Genomic DNA, 18,846 nt, shown 5'->3' with positions numbered 1-18,846 from the left:
CAACATACTTTGCATAGCATCCTATTTGTTGTGCACTGGCTGTTTATCATTTATTTGCCTATAAATAACTAGTTACTAATATCCATCATTTTACCTTATCTGAAATCAATTGGCATGGTTATATCCAATGTCAGCCATGCCAAACTTTTGTAAGGTTCTATTTAAAAAAGTATTTTCACAAGTCTAAACAATAGAGCCATATAAGCATATAAACGTTTTGAATATGGATATTTTTCTTACAAAAGCGCATCGATTCACTATAGAAGGCCTTTGTTCACCCCCCCGGAGCCGTTATTTAAGTTCTTTTGGACTGAAGCAATGCAACACCCGCCAAGTGGCATTAAACGGCTTAAAAGAGCAAAGACAATTTTTAATATAACTCCAACTGGATTAGTCTGAAAGAAGAAAGTCATATACACCTAGGATGCCTTGGGGATGAGTAAAACACTTTTCATTTTTGGGTGAACTAACCCTTTAATTACATTCATAGGATCATCAGTAACCGTAAGTACAACGTTGCGCCTCAAGCCATCGGAATCATCCGCATAGACTGGCGGAACCGAAGCACAACTCGCCTAATTACCAAAACATTGTTCCTCCGCATGTAACTTGTAATTTGATGCTTCAACCGCTAGATGGCCAAAAGTTACATAGTGTATTTTTTTTTGTTATCTACAAAACTCATATTTTAAACACTGCAATTATTTCTATATCAGTTTAATCAACATTTATTTTGTTAACATTCTTCTAAATCCATCCTTTAATGGTGAAATCTCTTATGATCCGGATGCAAAGACTGTCATTCTTTAGTCAATCTATTCTGGTCCCAATCTCTCTGAGCAATTAGCAAAAATACGGATTTAAGGCTTAGTTTAAAGTTACCAACACAGTAAAGCTCTCCAGTAATCCTAGTACATTCCACAGAGACTAATAAAGTCTCTACAGTATAACATCTAATATCAAACTGTATAGGGAACGTTTGAGTGCATGAATGTACAGATTCTTCGGGCTGTGTTTGATTTAATAATGGACAGAAATTGAACTGAAATTCACGCCATGAAGACTGGTTTCCTACACTCCATGATTTTCCCATGTGTCATTTAGTAATGAACGGATAAAGATCTTTAAGTTCACATTTAAAGAGTCATTTCTATCCACAAAAAAAAAAGAACCAGTTGTTTGCATAATTCTCTATATTTAAATCTACTTGGATACAACTTTAGGGTAAGAATACAACAAAATATATGCTTCATATATTGAATATTCAATATACTGTATCAGACATTCTTTCCCTTTTTTGTACATGTGAAAAAAATGATCTGCAAAATACAAAGCAGTGAATGCATGATACAGAAAACAGTGATAGATGCACAGAAAGAAAATTATTTAAAAAGTCTGAAATGACAGAAAAAAACATCTGAATGTCCTTCAGAAAACAGTTTCCTTTGAACTGTAAAAAAAAAAAACACTTCTTGGTACAAAATAGCAACAACAAAAAAAAGTCTCATATTTACACAAAGCACAATCAGTTACTTTTAGTAATGATCTAGGAGGAAAAAGCTGACCTAAGGCTGTTTGTTTTATTATCATTAACTACCGCAATTGTATGTCTATGCACAGATTATTTTATGCTCCAAATTACCAGGTGATCAAAATCTTGGCTGTTTCTCTTCACCCATGTGACTTCCTCTCAGTCTTTAGCACCAAGTGAGGTTCGTTCCTACAGCATCACAGCACAGATGGTATGCTATAACAAAGCGTTATTTGAATAGATACATTTAAGTAATAAAAGAAAGAAAAGTCTAACCCAGGCTTAGGCTACACACGGTGGTTATATTGTTGGGCGTGAACAAGCGTCTGAGCTGTAGTGCTGGTTTCATCCGTTTCAAATAAGAGACAGCCACTCTTCACATCACTTGTTTTATTTGCATCTGTGTCACAAGCATTGATGTCGGTTCCTGTGAATGAATGCAGTGATATTTGAAGTTTGCTCAGCTCAGTGTGGTCATGGGGTTCATCTCTGTGCTCGGTGTGTTCTCCACAGCCATGTTAACGGTATGATCCACGGAAACCTCAGGAGTTTCAACCTTAATAATAGTCACATCCTGTAAAGACATCGCTGGCTGTGCGTTCGGCACCACAGTCACTCCTGGCTGCGAGGTCACCACAGTTACAGGAGCTGTGGAGGCGGTCGTGGAGATGTTGGAGGGGACGGCGAGCTTCAGGACTTGGGCATTGCTGGTAGACACGGTGACGGGGGAGAGTGTACTCAGAGTGATGGGAGTGCCAGGTTTGCCAGGCATGGTGGGAAGGGTGATGAGCTGCAAGGTGATCCTCTCACCGCTTTGGCCCTGAGCAGGCACTAGCGTTGGCATGGCCTGGAGAACCACTTTGCCTGCGCTGTTACCCCCAGCGACTGAGTTGGGCGCAGGGAGGATCGGCGAGCGGCCGGTGGGAGAGTTGACAGTTACTGTGGAGATTTTCTGACCCCGTGTTGTCATGAGTACAGGAACCTGCATGGCAAGCCTCACTGTCCTGGAAACAACAAAAAAAGCATTGTGATGGGTGCGATTTTAAGATGTAAAATATTGACCACATATGAAATACATTTCCCCACCCCAAATTCTGTTTTATTTCTTTCCAAATTCTGTGTTTTTGTTTTATTTATATATTAAATAAATAAATAAATATATATATAAAACAAAAACACATTAAATACATGGGAATTAAAAAAATAATAATAAATTAAAAATTATATATATATATATTCTTATGTATTTAGAGATTTTGTTTTCTGGATTCCATTGAATTTTTTTTTTTTTTTCATTTTCCACATCATAGAATACATACCCGGGGGCTGTCGCCATGTTGTCTGGCGACTGTTGCACAGTCATAAAGGCATCTTGTCCTGAGATTAGATTGATGATTTTAGGTACAGCAGTAGAGGGAGAGACTGGAGTCCCTTTGCCTTTTGAATTGCTGCGATTGGATGCAGCTGGGCTTTCTCTTTTTCCTTCGTCAATGCTGTCGTCCATATTGTCATCATCTATGAAAACAATGTCTTTGGGCATCTCCTTAAACTGATACACAAGTCTTTGGCCTTCCACTTTTGATAAAATGCCCCGCTGATAGTAATACCTACAAAAAATAAATAAAAAAGATCAATTAAGACTGCTAGCACATTTTTTAGTGAACAAAAAAACAACCTTAAAGCTAAAGATAAAACATTACCTGAGTGCTCTCCCCATTGTCTCATAGTTCATGTCAGGTTTATTCTTATGTCTGCCCCATAATTTAGACACCGCTTTGGAGTCCACAAGCTTGAATATGCCCTTCTCTTTCTGAGTCCACTTAATGTACTTTGGACAGGTTTCCTTGTCCTGCAGAAGGTCCAGTAGGAACTCCCACAGGTAAGTAGTTGAGCCTGTTAGAGTCAGACTTAGAAGTTGTGGCACCAGAAAAAAAAAAATCTCTTGCACAAATAAACAAACAGAAATGCTCACCCTTGCTGTCTTTTGATTTCCTCTTATAGACCATATCCAGAGAACCATCACAGAAACTCCGTGGAGTTCTGGGTTTTCGTCCTGCTGGGGAAGCCCACAGCAAACAAATGAATCTCTTCCAAAAAATTACACAGTTTTCAACTATGCTAAGTTGACTTTTGCACTTAGTTAACGTAATTAAGGAACTGAGCTGAAAGCACACTTAAGTAAATGCAATGTACTAATATATATATATATATATATATATATATATATATATATATTATTGCTGTGTTAAAAATATCTATATGACGAAAATACAGCACTTTTATTCTTATACAATAAGACAAATATTAAAATCTCAAAAGGGCAAAGCAGCAGATTGAGATGATTGTCACATATGTATTTCAATTAGTAATGTATTTGATAAATTCAATTCAAGTTTATTTGAATAGCGCTTTTCACGATACAAATCGTTGCAAAGCAACTTTACAGCAAATTAAGTTTCTACAATATTTAGTCGTAGCTTATCAGTGGTGACTGTTAGTTAATGTACATATTAGTGCTGTGTTTAAAATATGTATGTATCGTTACAGAGATTTGACGATACGAGTATCGATACAGCTGGCCTGTATCGATATTGTGGCACGTGTGCAGCAGACTGCGCTTAATTTGTTTACAATTTTACAACGTTTAAAATAGAGTAGAAAAGTGCGAGGTTTCTAAAGAAGAATGAATGGAGCATATATAGGCTATAACAAGGTTTAATCTGGCTGCAGAGGAACACAACTGGGTTGCCTGATATAAAGAGACGTAATCCCCAAAACAGAGCTTTACACTTGCACAATACAGAAATATCTGCTAAGTGTGTTACTTGAGCGATTAAGCTATTTAGTTGATAAAACTGCGGGGCAGCGCTAAAGTTTGTTCCTGAATGTCTGAGTGCGGCCGCAACGTGATCTGTGTGTGTGTGACTGAACTTAACATCAAACTGCTTGTTTCACACAAATGCTGGCACAGTCAGCTAGAGTCGCTTTGAACTCGTGCATCTTCGGAAGCGGAGCTGCACAGAAAGTCCTGCCGCGCGCACCCAAACGAACTTGCGGACGCCTCGAGTAAATCAGCCTTGAGCGTGTGTGCGTTAGATACAGTGAAGACAGCGCGTTAGTTTAGAACTCTTCTAATTTTTTTTAATCGTAGAGAGTGTGTTCATTTGTGCAATGATAACCTACCAGCAATGTAAGTTGTGTTTTTTTATATATTAGTATGAGTACACTACAATATAAATTTATTAGAAGGTGTACATTATTATTTATGGGCTTAAAAACAAGATGCAAACAATCAGAATATTGTACCTGGTGGGGAGTGCACAATGTAAACATGAAACATATGCCATTACCTATATTGTACTGTGGTACCGTTATGGAGGCCCTTCATAATGCAGAGGTCAGCTGCCTGCTCTGCCAATAGTTAGAAATGGCACTATAGTAAGCAGTGTTTAATAAACAGCTGTTTTTCTAAATTCTGCTGAGGTGAAATTCAGTGCAGTCCTGTATCGTGATACGTATCGTGGCCTCTGTATCGTGACTTTGCTGGTGATACACAGCCCTAATATATATATATAAGTATATATGAAGCAATAATCATGCATTTATTTCCAAACATATCTGTAGTTCATGGTATTGGGAAAAGCGTGGTTCACCTCTTTTTTTCTTCTTCAGTAAATCGGTCTCCTGCAGGACAACAATATCCTTGGCAACGGGTCCCATATCCTCTGTTCTCACTTCAACCTCCACCTCAGAAAAAAGCTCCTCTGCAGAGATTGAGATCTATTGTTATTTTTACTCTTCACACAAATGTGATATACTGAGTAAGTAGTAGTAATTTGTTAGGTTAGGTTAGCCTGTATTATAGGGTGACCATACATGCCATTTTCCCAGGACGCGTCCTTGCCAGGATTTGTTTTGGCTTGGCTTTGTTTTCCTGTTTCCATGCTTGCTGAAGGTAATGATCGAAAAGTAGTTTGACCAATAACATGCAGGCATTGTACAAAATGGACCAATCATGGTGTGTGTGAGAAGGTGGGATCTACGGACAAAGCGATGCAATTACACGTACATAGGATGTGTGTTCGACTTAAAAGCAGCGTGGCTCACATCAGTGTTTGACATCAAAGTACCTCGAGAGCATTTTGAAAGCGTAAGGAACCATCTGTATGGTATTTTGATGTCATACACCGATGTACACATGCAAACAAAGCCAAAACCTAGATATTTTAGGCAATATAGAAATCCTGGCCAGGACGCGTCCTGGGAAAATGGCACGTATGGTCACCCTACTGTATTACAGCATGCAGTGCATGTGTAGATGTAAAGCTCACCTGTGCTGCGATCGCCCTGCAAGCTGGCCGGTGAATCCATGTGCAGCAGAGCTTCAGCTGCTTCAACAGTTTTATCATGCACAGAGACCTCCACTAAGAGAGAGAGAGGGGAGAATTTTTTTTTTTTCTTGCACAATAAAAACAAGCAAACAAATTTGTTTTCCTATTTCGATGTTCATTGGCTACACTGCATCTTACAAAACAATGCTAAGCGCTCATTGGCCAGGCGTCCTGTCACTCAACGACCTATAACGTCTATAAGTTTACTTCCGCCCTAAACTTCGAAAACGAAAAGCGTATTTTTAATAATATATTTGATATACTGCACCCAGCGAAAGTGCTTGAATAGTTCTCTGTATCAAATACAATAAATCGCAACGTTACTTGTTTATAAAACCAAACGTTTACAACGCTTTTTGCATCAATCTCGACTTAGTCTCATAAAACCAAAAGCTAACCAATTCAGATTTCTTACATGACGCTTTTAATGTAAAAAAAGCAAACCCGCACCCGTTATCCTTCAAAATAGACCGCAACAAATTTGTTAATTGTTGTCTTTGTGAAAAGACATCAGTAAAAAGCAGAACCGTTAGCTGATTTAAACAAACAATCAAAGCCAACAAAAATTAAACGGCGGCTACAAAACATTTGAACCCTCAAGCTCTACCGCAAACCCCTGTTAAGACGTAAACCCTGTTATAAACACTTTAACAGACAGCGTGGCTAAGACGCAAAAAGAAAACAAACACACTTCCTGGTTCCAACAATCAGCATCAATCCGCTAAGAACAAATAACTCCAACTGACTGTAAACGAACATTTTTGAATATACACAACACCGATGGCACACACTACTCTAAAAACACAGAATAAAATTGTCGCTAAAACAAAAGAGCAAGAAATTACTTAGTATTACTTAAACTTGGCGCACGGGTTGACGACAGCTGCTCTTCACTTCCTGGTTGTCAAACGCTTCTTTTGCATCCTTCACTTCAACAGGAGCCCAGTGCGCGTTACCTCAAATCACGTGACACACTTATGTGATGAGTGATGTATTTTTTTATTGTTTACTATCTTTGAGTAAATCGAACTGGTGTTTAGATATCATTGTGAAACTGAGTAGTCAACCAGCAGCATGCTGTATAAAAACGATCAATAACCTCTAAAATTATACAAATAATTACCAATATCTCTCAGGCTTCAGTTACAAAGACGACAATGCAACTATACATAAGCTTCCCTTCTGCGTTTTTAAAAGGTAAATAGAATTCTGAGCAGTCAATGTTGTATTTCGCATGTTTGAGCACAGAGAACAAAACAAAACAAGACAAACAAAATACAGAACAAAAATAATACAAAACCATCGTTTCCATCCAGATTAAAGTTTGCATAACCTATTTACCCTTTTCCATGTTTTTCAAGTGTACTAATCCTACACAAATTATACTGTCAAGAAGCTTTGTTTTTCTAATGTGTATCTTCCACAAAAACGCCACAAGATGTCCCTGTTTAGCTGTTTCTGCTCTTAAAAGAAAATTAAGCCCTCTAAAAAAAAATACAGGGCATATTTGGAAAAGACTCTAAAATCACCATCATGTTTAGTGGTAAACATGGTAATTCAAACAAGTCAATGCAGTCAAAAAACAAGTGCTACAACTTGACTACCTCACTGATTGCTCGCTCAAGCAAACGCATAATACAGCATTTTCCTTGCATGGAAATACAGCCCTCTAACAACTGTGAGAATCACTGCTTACCTGTTGCCATCTCTTGCAACTCAGTCTCCACAACCTGTTCCTCAGCCACATCCTGCACCAGGTAGGTATTCTGATCATCATAGACTAACACCTGAGCAGCATAACACTGCTCCACATCAGCACTATTCACCTGCTCCACTATCACTGCAGGGCAGGCCTTCTCTCCGTCAGCCTCCACCCCATCAGGACAAATCTCCTGGGAAAAAACAAACACTTTGAGTTTCCTTAAAATGTTTTTAATGTAGATTTTAGTTAAGCTGCCATTGTAATATGAGAGGGTGTATTTTGTACAAATGCGGACTTCACCTGCTGAGCTTCCTCATCTCCAGCGACATACTCCAATATATTCCCTCCACCATCTACAATCACCACAGAGGTCATGACTCATTCCTCTGTGTCAGAACCGCACTTATCCACTGCGCCCCTGCTGATGACCTTGAGTGACCTCACAGCCTGAGAAATAAAAACAGTCATTGGTAAATGCAGTGTGGAAAACTGTGCACTGTGTGTAAAATATCAATATCTTTAAACCATACCCCTCAACATACTGTTCAGACAAATCATTGTAAATTAATTAAACTATTTAAGAATTAAAATCTCCCAAAGGCATTTGTACTAAATCTTGTGACTACTTCGGTCAACAGGGTACGGATATCATCTGATGTCTTTTCAGTTGGCATGGAAATAATCTAATATTAATAAAGAGCACAAGCAGACCTTCAGGCAAACAAATGCACACACACGCAGAAACAAAACAAGAAAACGGAAGAGGCCTGTATCCTGCTGGCAAAAGTGATCTTAGCCCAACCATATTCACGGTTTCAGGGGGTTTTTTCTCAAAAGAAAAACCCCTAAGGGTTGTGCCCATTTCATGCCCCATCTTTGCTTTTAATTTCCTCTACTGTGTTGCCCTTTATCACGGTTTTCCATCAAGCATAACAAAATGTAAACACTGATACTAGACCTTTTTTTTTTTTTTATTGAACAGTATCAATTTACACACTCAAATGGGTCAGGGGGGTTTTTTCTCAAAAGAAAAACCCCTAAGGGTTGTGCCCATTTCATGCCCCATCTTTGCTTTTAATTTCCTCTACTGTGTTGCCCTTTATCACGGTTTTCCATCAAGCATAACAAAATGTAAACACCGATACTAGACCCTGACTAGGGGTCTGTTATATTACTGACATACAAATAGCGCCTCCATTCTCATGCGATGACATATTGTATCAACTGATTTTTTTTAACAAGGAGTGGCCAAATTTGAAATATTAACAGTGAACAGAAAACAAATGAAATTGTATAGAAAAAAAACACCCACGAATCATTAGTTCGGTAAACAAACGCTTGAGGTATAACTTAAACAGCCGCGCTAAAAACAAACCGCCATCTTTCTAATGATGGCTAAATGAATTAACTTTAACCTCTTATGTATGTATACATAGAAATATCTGATATTTCTCACCGTTTGTGATGATTTCTTGTCGTTTGGTGCACCTCAAGACACTCGAGTGCACTCTGTCATAAGGTTAGCATGCTAACCATGCTAATGAGACTGATGTTAAAGCGGGTCAACTTGCGCGAACTGCACGCTGATAAAGAGCACGCATGCATGCGATAGACAGATGTCTATTTGGTCAATGTAAAATATAAAAAGATATGAGTTTTGACAGGCTGCGTTGGTGCAGTAGCTAATGTTTTGCGTAGCTGGTCTCGGGCCTCCCGTTGCAGGATCTGACTGACGAACTGCGCAGCAACCGTAACTGACGTAACATACACCCTTGTCAGGTGCGCGCGCTAACATTTCAACAAGCTCAATTTAAAAACACAATAAACAAAAAAAAATGGGATAGAGATCATGACATAAATAAACTATGTTTAATACTATCACAATAAATAATATCATAATAATATATTTAAATTAGCAAATGTTTCCGGGGGAGGTAGCAGGCAGATATAAGTTAATATACACAATGTAGTACATCACCTCGATATATTTCAAATATACAATAATATAATTGAAATCGCAATCTGTACAGTCGTAACCTCAGACAAATCTCTATTACTAATAATTTCCTGAAAATGCTTCTCCTGAAATCACCAAAATAAGGTCATTCCCAAATCTAATATTGCAGCTTATTAACAGAGAAATCTGCACTGAAGCGCCTGATAATGAAACAATCACACAAAAATATGTTTTAACTCTTTATTTTTCTTTGACATACATTCACAGTTTAAAAAAACCCTAGTAAGGGCCTACAGTGAAAGAGAAGCCTCATAAGAGCACATGAATGTGTATTAAATTCCTAACCCTTAAAACAAAAACAGAAAAGAACCCGTGAAAACACCATTTCTACTGAACCATACTTCCCATTATTCCCTCACATTCACATTATGTAGATGCAATCTTACTTATAACACTTATAAGGTCCCTTTTGAAATATGAAGGAAATAAGTGACAAAATTGTTAGGTCTTTTTTTATTATTATTATTATTTTTTCCTTTGTGGATCCACATATGCCCGTCTACCAGTTTAAAATCTCAAATCATATGAGCATCAAAACTGTAGTATCAGTGAGAGTGTAACGTTAGCGTAACCTTGTTTTTGCCACATCAAGCAAAGGACTTTATTTATGTATTTTTGCGAAACAATTTGTATAATCACAAGAGAAGAGAGAACAGCAAAACAAAGGCAAAGGAGTATAGCAGTGGGGTCTGCCTTTTGGATAACACTGTAGAGACTCGCTTTAGAAATGAATACTGGAATGTGACTTGTAACATGGCTTATTGTTGTTGTATTGACTATATTGGTAAAGGTAATCGGTTTGTCGGCTGTTTTTTGACCAAGTCATGTCCCATTGGTAATGCCAGCTGGTTACTATAATACTGGTTACTAGAAAAAGGAGAACACTGTCTTTTCAAGCTGAGGTAGAGAGGTACAAAAAATAATAATAGTGCTAATTCATAAATAATGCAAATGAAAAATAGATTGAAGACAGAGGAGAACCAGAAAACTGATGGCCAGCATGCAGGTATGACAGTGTTTGTGGCAAATTTGTAGCCCTGCTGGTTGCAACTATTGACATGCCAATTCCAAGACATGTCCTATAATGTGATGTTTGAGGTAGGGTTCACTATAGTATAGGCTCCAATGTGCAGTTGAGTCAAAAAGAGTGGAGTTCCATTTAAAAAGGCTATAAATATAGGTCACAGCTTTTCATGCACATTATAATTTTCAAGAAACTTTTGTCTCACATCAGAGTGAAGTGAATGTTCACATGAAGTAACCACTCTCCAGTGGAGAGCAGTGGAAATAGAGTATTATTTTGAGCTGAGTCGGAAGGAAACTGCATATTGGGCCCAGTGTAAGGATTACTGAAATCCAGGGGCTCAAGGAAATGGGGAAGGCACATCACTAATTGTTTATCAGGGAACCGGTTTACTATCCCATGACATCTGACTGCTCCCAACTGAGAAAATGCAAAACAAGAATGAAAATATCATGTCAATATACACTAACTTTTAAAGGTTTGGATCGGTAAGATTGGTTAATGTTTTTAAAGAAGTCTCTTGTGCTCAATAAAGTTTCTATTTTAATATATAAAAAAAATAGAAGTATTATATAATAGACTATAATAGAGATGTTTACATTTCCAAACATTACATTTGATACAAATATCAAATTTCAATTACTATTATTAGAAAATATATTATGTATTATATTATTAAAACACAAATTAACATAGAAAACATGATTTTTTACCTTTTTTAGTTGGTATTAATACATCTGCACTTTAAGCATATGGTGCTTGCCCTAGGAAAAATATTAAAAAGTAACATTTATATAATAAAAATAATGTCAAAGTATGTCAAGAATTTACATCAGAATACACACGCCTTTGTCTTAATTTATCTTACCATCTTCTAGCTAATTCAGTATTAATCTAATTTCAAGTATTTGTCAAGCAATGATTCTGTTAATCCACATTTTTTCTCCCATCATTATGTTCTTAACTAGTTAACCAGCAGTGCATTGTTAAACCAGATTACCTGTTACCTGTCCCGATGGCTCTTCACCATCATCAGGGGCTGGGATGATCTTGCCAGTCACGGGTGATACACCGAGCACCATTGGCTTCTTTTCTGTTTTGGGAGCTCCCTCCAAGACAACCAGTATGTAGTGTCGTTTGGGCTCTTCCAAAGGTGCACTTGACGTTTCAGCTGGAGCAACTTCCTCAGTGACCACTATGCTTGCAACATCTGTTTCAACAACACTTTCTGTAACTTCCACAACTGGACTTGCTGCTTGTTCCTCGACTATACTTACTGGAGCCTCCACAACTGCACTTTCTGCAATCACCTCTTCTGCCTTCACTTCCTCAACCACTGAAATATCCTCTTCTGCTACTTTGGCTGCAAGTGTTTCCTCAAGTTCTTCAGTTGCTACAACAGGTGCGTCTTCAGTTACAAAGGAAACGGCTGCCTCTTCTGGCACAGGGGCAACAGGCATCTCTTCTATCACTGGGGCAACTGATACCTCCTCTGCTGCTGGGGCAATAGATGTCTCTTCTGTCACTGGGGCAACTAAAACTTCCTCTTCTATCACAGGGACATCAGATGCTTCTTCTGAGGATACTGGAGAATCAACTGGTGTCTCCTTTACAACTGGAGCCACTTCTACCACTGGGGAAACTGGTGCTGCTTCATTCACTGGAGCAACAAATACTTCTGCTGCTGAATCAACTGGTGTCTCCTCTGCTACTGGAGACTCTTCTACCACTGTGGCAACAGGCTCATCTACAACAGGGGAAACTGATATTACTTCCGTCACTGGAGGAACGGACAATTGCTCTGCTACAGGAGGCTCTTCTATTACAGTGGCATCTGGTGCCTCTGCTACTTCTTCTGCTACTAGAGAAGCTGGTTCCTCCTCCATCACTGGAGCAACAGGTGTCATCTCTGTTACTGGTACATTTTCCAAATGATCTGTTGTAGGAACCTCAGTGGGCATCTCTGGTAGAGCTTCAACTGACACATCTTCCACAGATTCAGACTCCACAGGAACAGCCTCGATCACGGAGGCAGCAGCCAGCTTTACTGTTTCTGCTGCTGGTGTGCTAACCAACCCTACAAGACATAATCAAGCCACCCAATAATTACACACAAAAAAACAGACATTAGGAATTAAATGACTTATTCAAAGGTTTTATAACTGTCAATTTTAAGTTCAAATTGTCATTTCTCGGTGTGTGTGTCTGGAGTTTAAAACAAAAGATTAATCTAGACACAGACAAAATAGGAAAGATAGAAATGAGACTACGAAAAGTAGAGTACACAGGTTCATCCCCACTACATTAGTGATAGTTTTAACAAGAAAGAAAAGAGCTTAAGTAGCCTAAGTAAAGTTTAGTGCATTCCGGTATGATCTATGGTGTCTATCTTTGCATTTCACAAAATGTAAGAGACTTTCAGCGAGTATCATTATGCATGATCGCAGCATGCAGCGCCATTTAGGGGTTTCCCATCATTCAGAACATACATTAAGAGGCTTTACTGCCAAATATCACTTAGAAAGGGGCACACCACAAGTATAACTACAGCAAAAGTTAAGAAATAAAACAACTCTTTATGTAGAGATGATATTATTGGTTATAATGTACAACACCAAGGACCTTTACACTAAATGCAGCATTTTAAAACATTACTTTTAAAACGGAGTATGAACTTGTGTTAAAGATGTTATATTTCAGTTTGTAAAAGCAGAACCTTTTCAGAAAAAAATTATACGCAGAATATTTTTGATATTTATCAATTTCATTTTATTAATTGGCTTTGAATCCCTTATCCACTTTTATTACACGATTGCAATTTCCAAATAAATGAGCAGTTTCATTAATCACACAACACATGACCTTCTATGTAGGTTACTGAGTTCCTTGTCAGTTCAGTCATACAGAGGAATATAAAGGGAAAACTAATACAGAAACACATATGGCCAAGTTGCTAGGGAGCAAAACACTCACAGTTTTCACAATTTTAACTGGCGTGTACCAACTAAGTGATATCTGGCAGAGAAGCACGTTTTCGACTGAACTGTTACTGTTATTACAAAACAACAAATAACTACATACAGCAGTACATTTGTTTTTTTGTGCCTCAAATAGCAGATAAGGCAGGATAGAAGGCTGACAGAATGACAGAAGGTTGGCTGAGATTTGTGAGAAGATTGAGAGTGAAGCTAAGAGTAAGAAGGAGAACAGGAGTAGATGGTCTGAAGTGTGTCCATTGGAATGTATGGTCACATGTAACAAAAAGCAGCAACTTTGGATTCTCACAGTGGTTTCTACAGTTATTAATACTTGAAATTGTTTTATAATTTATATAATTTTCAAATATTTCCAGCAAAATCCAGGAATAGAATAAAAATATACACAATAAGCTGTGCGCTATATAGTGGGATGACATTATTGCAATTCAAGCATCAAATCCTGTTGTATAACACATTGATGCAAAAAGAGGTACAGTATAATGAAGACTATACAGTTAATCACATACACTGTCATTTAGTTAATGTGTCTCTGAGCACCTTAAAACTGCAGTTTATGACTAAAGAATATACTTCCAAGAGAGGAAAAATTAGGAAGACCTGCAGTATTTGAGCAATAAAATCTCTCTTAATTTTGTTCAAGTACCATGTTTTGTTCTTTTTTGATTGTAAGGGTAACATGTTTGGATAAAGTGAGACAGTGACCATTTTGCTGTATAGGACATTTGAGTCTTCCGTATCTTGTGTGTGTGTGTGTGTGGGGGGGTGAGTGTTTGAGTACCCATGAGCCATTTAGGACTCTGTACTAGTAGCCTCTGCTACTGCCTCCTCTTGGGGGGCTGGTGGCATACCGTTGCTCTCTGACGCCGGCTCTTCAGCTTGGATAACAGGAGTTACGACAGCCTCTGCTGCTGCTTCTACTTCCTCTGCTACCTTCTGCACTTCGTCTGCCACCGCTGCCACCTCCTCTGCGGTTTCATGAACAACCCCCGCCACCTCAGCAACCACCTCTGCAGTCTCTGCAACCTTTTCCACAACGGTCTCAAGAGTTCCCACCTTCCCTCTGGTGGCCTCGTCTGTTTCCAGCAAGACCTCAGCTGCCTCAGCAGGAACATCCTCCTCGGCTGTGCTCTCTACAGTTTCTGCCACCTCTCCTTCCTCTGCACTAGCTTCTTCTAAACAGACAACAGAAGAAAGAACAATTAGGCATCAAGCTACGTTTTCATTTTTAGCACACTCATACTCACTTTTGAATCTCACATAGAAATGACTGGTTTGAAATTATATGAAATTATATTTTGCCTAATGAAAATTAAACCAATTTTAAGACTAAGATTATTTTATAAGATTATAAAATAAGAAAAAAAATTTTTTTTGAAAAGCATATTTTGCAATAATCTAAAAAAAAAAGAAACCAGTACACTGCAGTAATTCAAATTATCCTGTCATAAATTAATTTAATTGAGATCAATCTATACTGCCATGATGTTTTTACAATTTAGAGATTTTTTTCCATAATTTATTATTTATAAAATACAAATTATTACCATTTATTATAATTTTCTTATTTACATTTTACAATTACATTCTCTTACATTACTAAAATCATAAAAATCCAAATGTAACTTTTCATAAGTAATTACTTTCAATGAGTGAAATTCAATTTTTATAGATTTTTCATTTATAAATACAGAGAAGTAATATTATAGATCTTGCAAAATATTACTTTTAATTCAGGAGTGTAATGATACCTAGACAGTTTTTGTAAGGTGGTAATATAATCACCAATATCTATAACTTTACTTTCCTAATATTCATAAATTAACAATCTTTTGAGAACTAACTGCAAATAATATATAATAATATAATAAACTATATAATACTTTATAATGATTTTAGTAAATGTAAGAAAAGTAATTATTAATCAAATTATTATTTTTATTATATAAATAGTAATGATAATTTAATTATTTAGTTGAAGTATAATATATTATGGTAGTATTCATTTAACTGAATTTAATTTATGCTAGTTACCCAAGAACATCAGTGCAGTTAAGAACATCCATATACACAGTCAAATGTTTACATTTGCCACCATGCCTTTCAAAATGTCTCACACACATCCATCTTATCAAATCTCCTGGAACACCCAATAAATAGCTAAACGGGGAATATAAATCTAGCTTTGTCAAAATCACACACAACCCAATCACTACAGGCAGCATGCAAAACCCAAGAATGAGGAGGGAGAGTAAAAAGAGAAACTGAACAGAAACAACAGGAAGAAAGGGGCTGGGAGGACAGGTGAGGAGAGGGAATACAAAGATGGCTGAGCCTTACCATCTGTTCAAAGTTAGCAGTACCAGCAACTCTGTGAATTCCAAGAACACAGAATAACAACCAAAGGGGATTTGTTGTGTGTGTATTTAATTAGTTAACTCACAGGGAAGCAGTCTTTCAATTTCTACTGTATTACACCACAATTAACATTTTAAATAAGAGTTTAAAAATCAATGGAATGAAAAACATCAGTTCAATGGAAAAAGCAGGACTCATAACGACTTTAGCTCAGAAGAGAATCATCCAAAAAGTTCTGACTGAAAACTATAGGTGACCAGCCCAGACTGTCCGAATTGGTTTACTCTGGAAAGAGTCAGAGCAAAGAGACAATTAGGAAAGTTAGGAAAAAGAATAGGTGAAGCTTTGAGTTTGTTGTTTAATATTCTGTTTTGGTATTTGAAAGACCACAGTATAATGTTTGCTTGTTTGTGTTTAACGCCATTCCAGCTTCTATGGCTATTTTCATGGCGAGAAATATTATAGCTGAATTATATCATGTTTTTATCATTTAGTTTTGCTAAAAACTCCAAAACTGTATTTGGCTTAACTCTGTTAAAAATCTCTTCAAAAGAGTTAACTGAATAAAAAAAAATTCTCAATGAGTTAAAACCAGCACAATCTAATAAACATGTTGGAGGATCTTCCTCTAGTATTAAAAACTTGTGTGTCACGAACAATTCTACAGTGGGTATAAACAATCTGGTCCCATCGGTTAAAAAATTCTAATCATTAAAATAGGAGCACAGGTAAGTAAGATGGGAAAAAGTGTTGTGAGAGAAAATGGGAGTGCACAGGGGTGCAGATGGATCATATACACAGTTTATTCTAGAGGTGAAAGAGAAAGCCACCCAGTTCTGGATTAACAGGCTTTCCAACAAATAGGATCAGGGGATTAGGTGAGTTAGAAGGGTGACATGAGAACAACTCTTTAATCCAATCATACATTTATGCATTTGGCAGATGCCTTAATCCAAAGTGATTGCATTCAAGGTATCCATTTTATCAGATCATACTTTCCCCAGGAATTGAACCCATGAACTTGGCATTGTAAGTACCACACTCTTCAGGAATGCTGTAGCGCAAATAACACAAAGACAAAAAATGCCATAAAAATGCATTGTTTAATCAAAATCAGTCTTGTTTAGCTTACTTTTCGGCTTCAGTCTGTGGAAGATCTAGGCTCTTTGGCATTGCAGTTTAGCCATCATTCTACCAATATCTGCCCACTGTAGTGTCATTACAGGATATTTGCAAAACTTAAGTTGATCCTACTTGGCATATAGCAAATATTAATCAGAACAGGTCATAACCTATGTGCCAAGAATATAATATTTGTCCGGTGTTTTGCAGCCAATAAGGTATCAGGATCAACTAAAGGGGAGGAGACTGAAAAGTAGGAGGCGTCATCATTTAGTTAACCTTTGACTTTCAGAAATCAAGGCTATAATACAGTTCCAGCAATAACTCTCAAAAATACTTATGCAGCAGTTCAGACCATGCAAGTTAAAGCACAAGTTAGTTTTAGTAAACTTCACTAAATTGATCCCATTTGTTTTGAGGCAAACAGATGTGTTACACAAACATTTAAAAGACAAAACTGTAATTTTTCCATTTAAATATCATAATAAAGTTATTTATGGTACATCATGGAGAAATTATGACATAAAAAGATCACACATGAACTCACCATTGCCATTCTCCTCACCTAAAAAAAACAAACAAACAAAAAAAATTAAATGATGGCACATTGTAATCTGAAATGTCAATGAACCCTGAAGCGGCTGTATAAAACTTTGTCAACAGTCACTCACTCATATCAGACCGCATAATATCCCCTTATTTATTATACTTGAATGAGAGCGCTTTTTAATGCTGCTGTCATTTAGATAAGGCAGTTTAATAATGTTTGAAAAACAAACAAACAAAAAAAATTAAATGATGGCACATTGTAATCTGAAATGTCAATGAACCCTGAAGCGGCTGTATAAAACTTTGTCAACAGTCACTCACTCATATCAGACCGCATAATATCCCCTTATTTATTATACTTGAATGAGAGCGCTTTTTAATGCTGCTGTCATTTAGATAAGGCAGTTTAATAATGTTTGGCTCAGATGCTGGAGTGTTGAACATGCTTGGATTTGATAGTTATTTAATGTGGTGGAAGTGAATTTGGCAAGACTGTGACGGTGAACTAAGAGGGAAAATTTCAGCTGTCTAACATTATTGTGAGAGGGTGCCAAATGTCTTCCACATACCCCAACTCGAAGGGCTGCAATGTATTATTTATTTATTAGATCTCATATTTTTGGATACAGACATATGCTGACAATTTAGATCAGCATTCCTGATGCCACTGAGAATGAAATTCACAGGGTTACTACTACCAGCGCTGTGTGAATAGCATTGTTTTCATTGCATATGTCCAACAAGATTATCTGTATATGACCTTATGCCCATATCTTTCATCTTGAGACAGCTATGCTAGTATTCAACTTCCTGTAGCCAGGTAAATGGTTTCTGCTCTTGCATCCTAGTTTTAACAGGCCATAGGAAAACCTGAATCCCAAAAGTGACACTGACTAAATTACAGCAATAAAATCTGATGTTTAACCAGACCATAGGTAGGGCTGGACGATATGGCCAAAATTGATATCACGATATATTTCTTCATTTCGGTCGATACGATATAATTCCGATATCGATATGAACACTATTTATCTGAATTCGAAATCTTTTGTAACATTATAAATGCCTTTATCATCACTTTTGATCAATTTTAAGCATCCTTGCTAAATAAAAGTATTAATTTCTATAATTTCTTTCCCAAAAAATTAATAAAAAT

General features: G+C 37.1%; 2 protein-coding genes across 10 annotated transcripts in view; both read right to left on the bottom strand.

Annotated features, from left to right (window-relative positions):
• Nucleotides 1–1,184: 1,184 nt before the first annotated feature.
• On the bottom strand, nt 1,185–9,393 carry LOC107550885 (ETS-related transcription factor Elf-2). Of its 4 annotated transcripts, none has more exons than XM_016232320.1 (9): nt 9,081–9,393; nt 7,925–8,071; nt 7,619–7,814; nt 5,863–5,955; nt 5,185–5,295; nt 3,504–3,587; nt 3,232–3,424; nt 2,851–3,138; nt 1,185–2,535 (listed from the first exon to the last, which is right to left on the bottom strand). In XM_016232320.1, exons 2-9 carry the CDS (start codon nt 7,997–7,999, stop codon nt 1,992–1,994), a joined length of 1,584 nt encoding a protein of 527 aa, XP_016087806.1. In that variant the 5' UTR covers nt 8,000–8,071; nt 9,081–9,393; the 3' UTR covers nt 1,185–1,991. The 4 variants fall into 4 exon arrangements, with proteins under 4 accessions (XP_016087806.1, XP_016087807.1, XP_016087808.1 ...); XM_016232321.1 differs by having other exon boundaries at nt 3,504–3,584; XM_016232322.1 differs by lacking the exons at nt 7,619–7,814; nt 7,925–8,071; nt 9,081–9,393 and adding an exon at nt 6,778–6,858 and having other exon boundaries at nt 1,188–2,535.
• A 1,273-nt stretch (nt 9,394–10,666) lies between these two features.
• The window catches only part of mgarpa (mitochondria localized glutamic acid rich protein a), a 15,678-nt gene continuing 7,498 nt past the window's right edge, over nt 10,667–18,846 (bottom strand). The window contains exons 4-8 of one of the 6 annotated variants that reach the window (XM_016232312.1): nt 17,689–17,706; nt 14,513–14,836; nt 11,666–12,742; nt 11,379–11,429; nt 10,667–11,085 (exon numbers count right to left, since the gene is read on the bottom strand). In XM_016232312.1, coding sequence (XP_016087798.1) covers nt 11,410–11,429; nt 11,666–12,742; nt 14,513–14,836; nt 17,689–17,706 — 1,439 coding nt within the window. In that variant the 3' untranslated portion in view covers nt 10,667–11,085; nt 11,379–11,409. The other 5 variants (XM_016232311.1, XM_016232313.1, XM_016232318.1 and 2 more) reach the window with 5 other exon arrangements.

Source organism: Sinocyclocheilus grahami, unplaced genomic scaffold (assembly GCF_001515645.1).
Source record: "Sinocyclocheilus grahami isolate Dianchi unplaced genomic scaffold, SAMN03320097.WGS_v1.1 scaffold409.1, whole genome shotgun sequence".
Taxonomy (NCBI): domain Eukaryota; kingdom Metazoa; phylum Chordata; class Actinopteri; order Cypriniformes; family Cyprinidae; genus Sinocyclocheilus; species Sinocyclocheilus grahami.
The sequence above is the reverse complement of the archived record's forward strand: the minus strand, read 5'-3'. Positions and strand labels throughout refer to the sequence as shown.

Excerpts from the sequence above, each read along its gene's own strand:
- LOC107550885 (XM_016232320.1), bottom strand. The coding sequence starts at position 7,999 with ATGACCTCTGTGGTGATTGTAGATGGTGGAGGGAATATATTGGAGTAT. Across the intron at positions 3,425-3,503 it reads GAAATCAAAAGACAGCAAGG|GCTCAACTACTTACCTGTGG; the intron begins GTGAGCATTTCT and ends TGACTCTAACAG. Across the intron at positions 3,139-3,231 it reads ACAATGGGGAGAGCACTCAG|GTATTACTATCAGCGGGGCA; the intron begins GTAATGTTTTAT and ends TATTTTTTGTAG.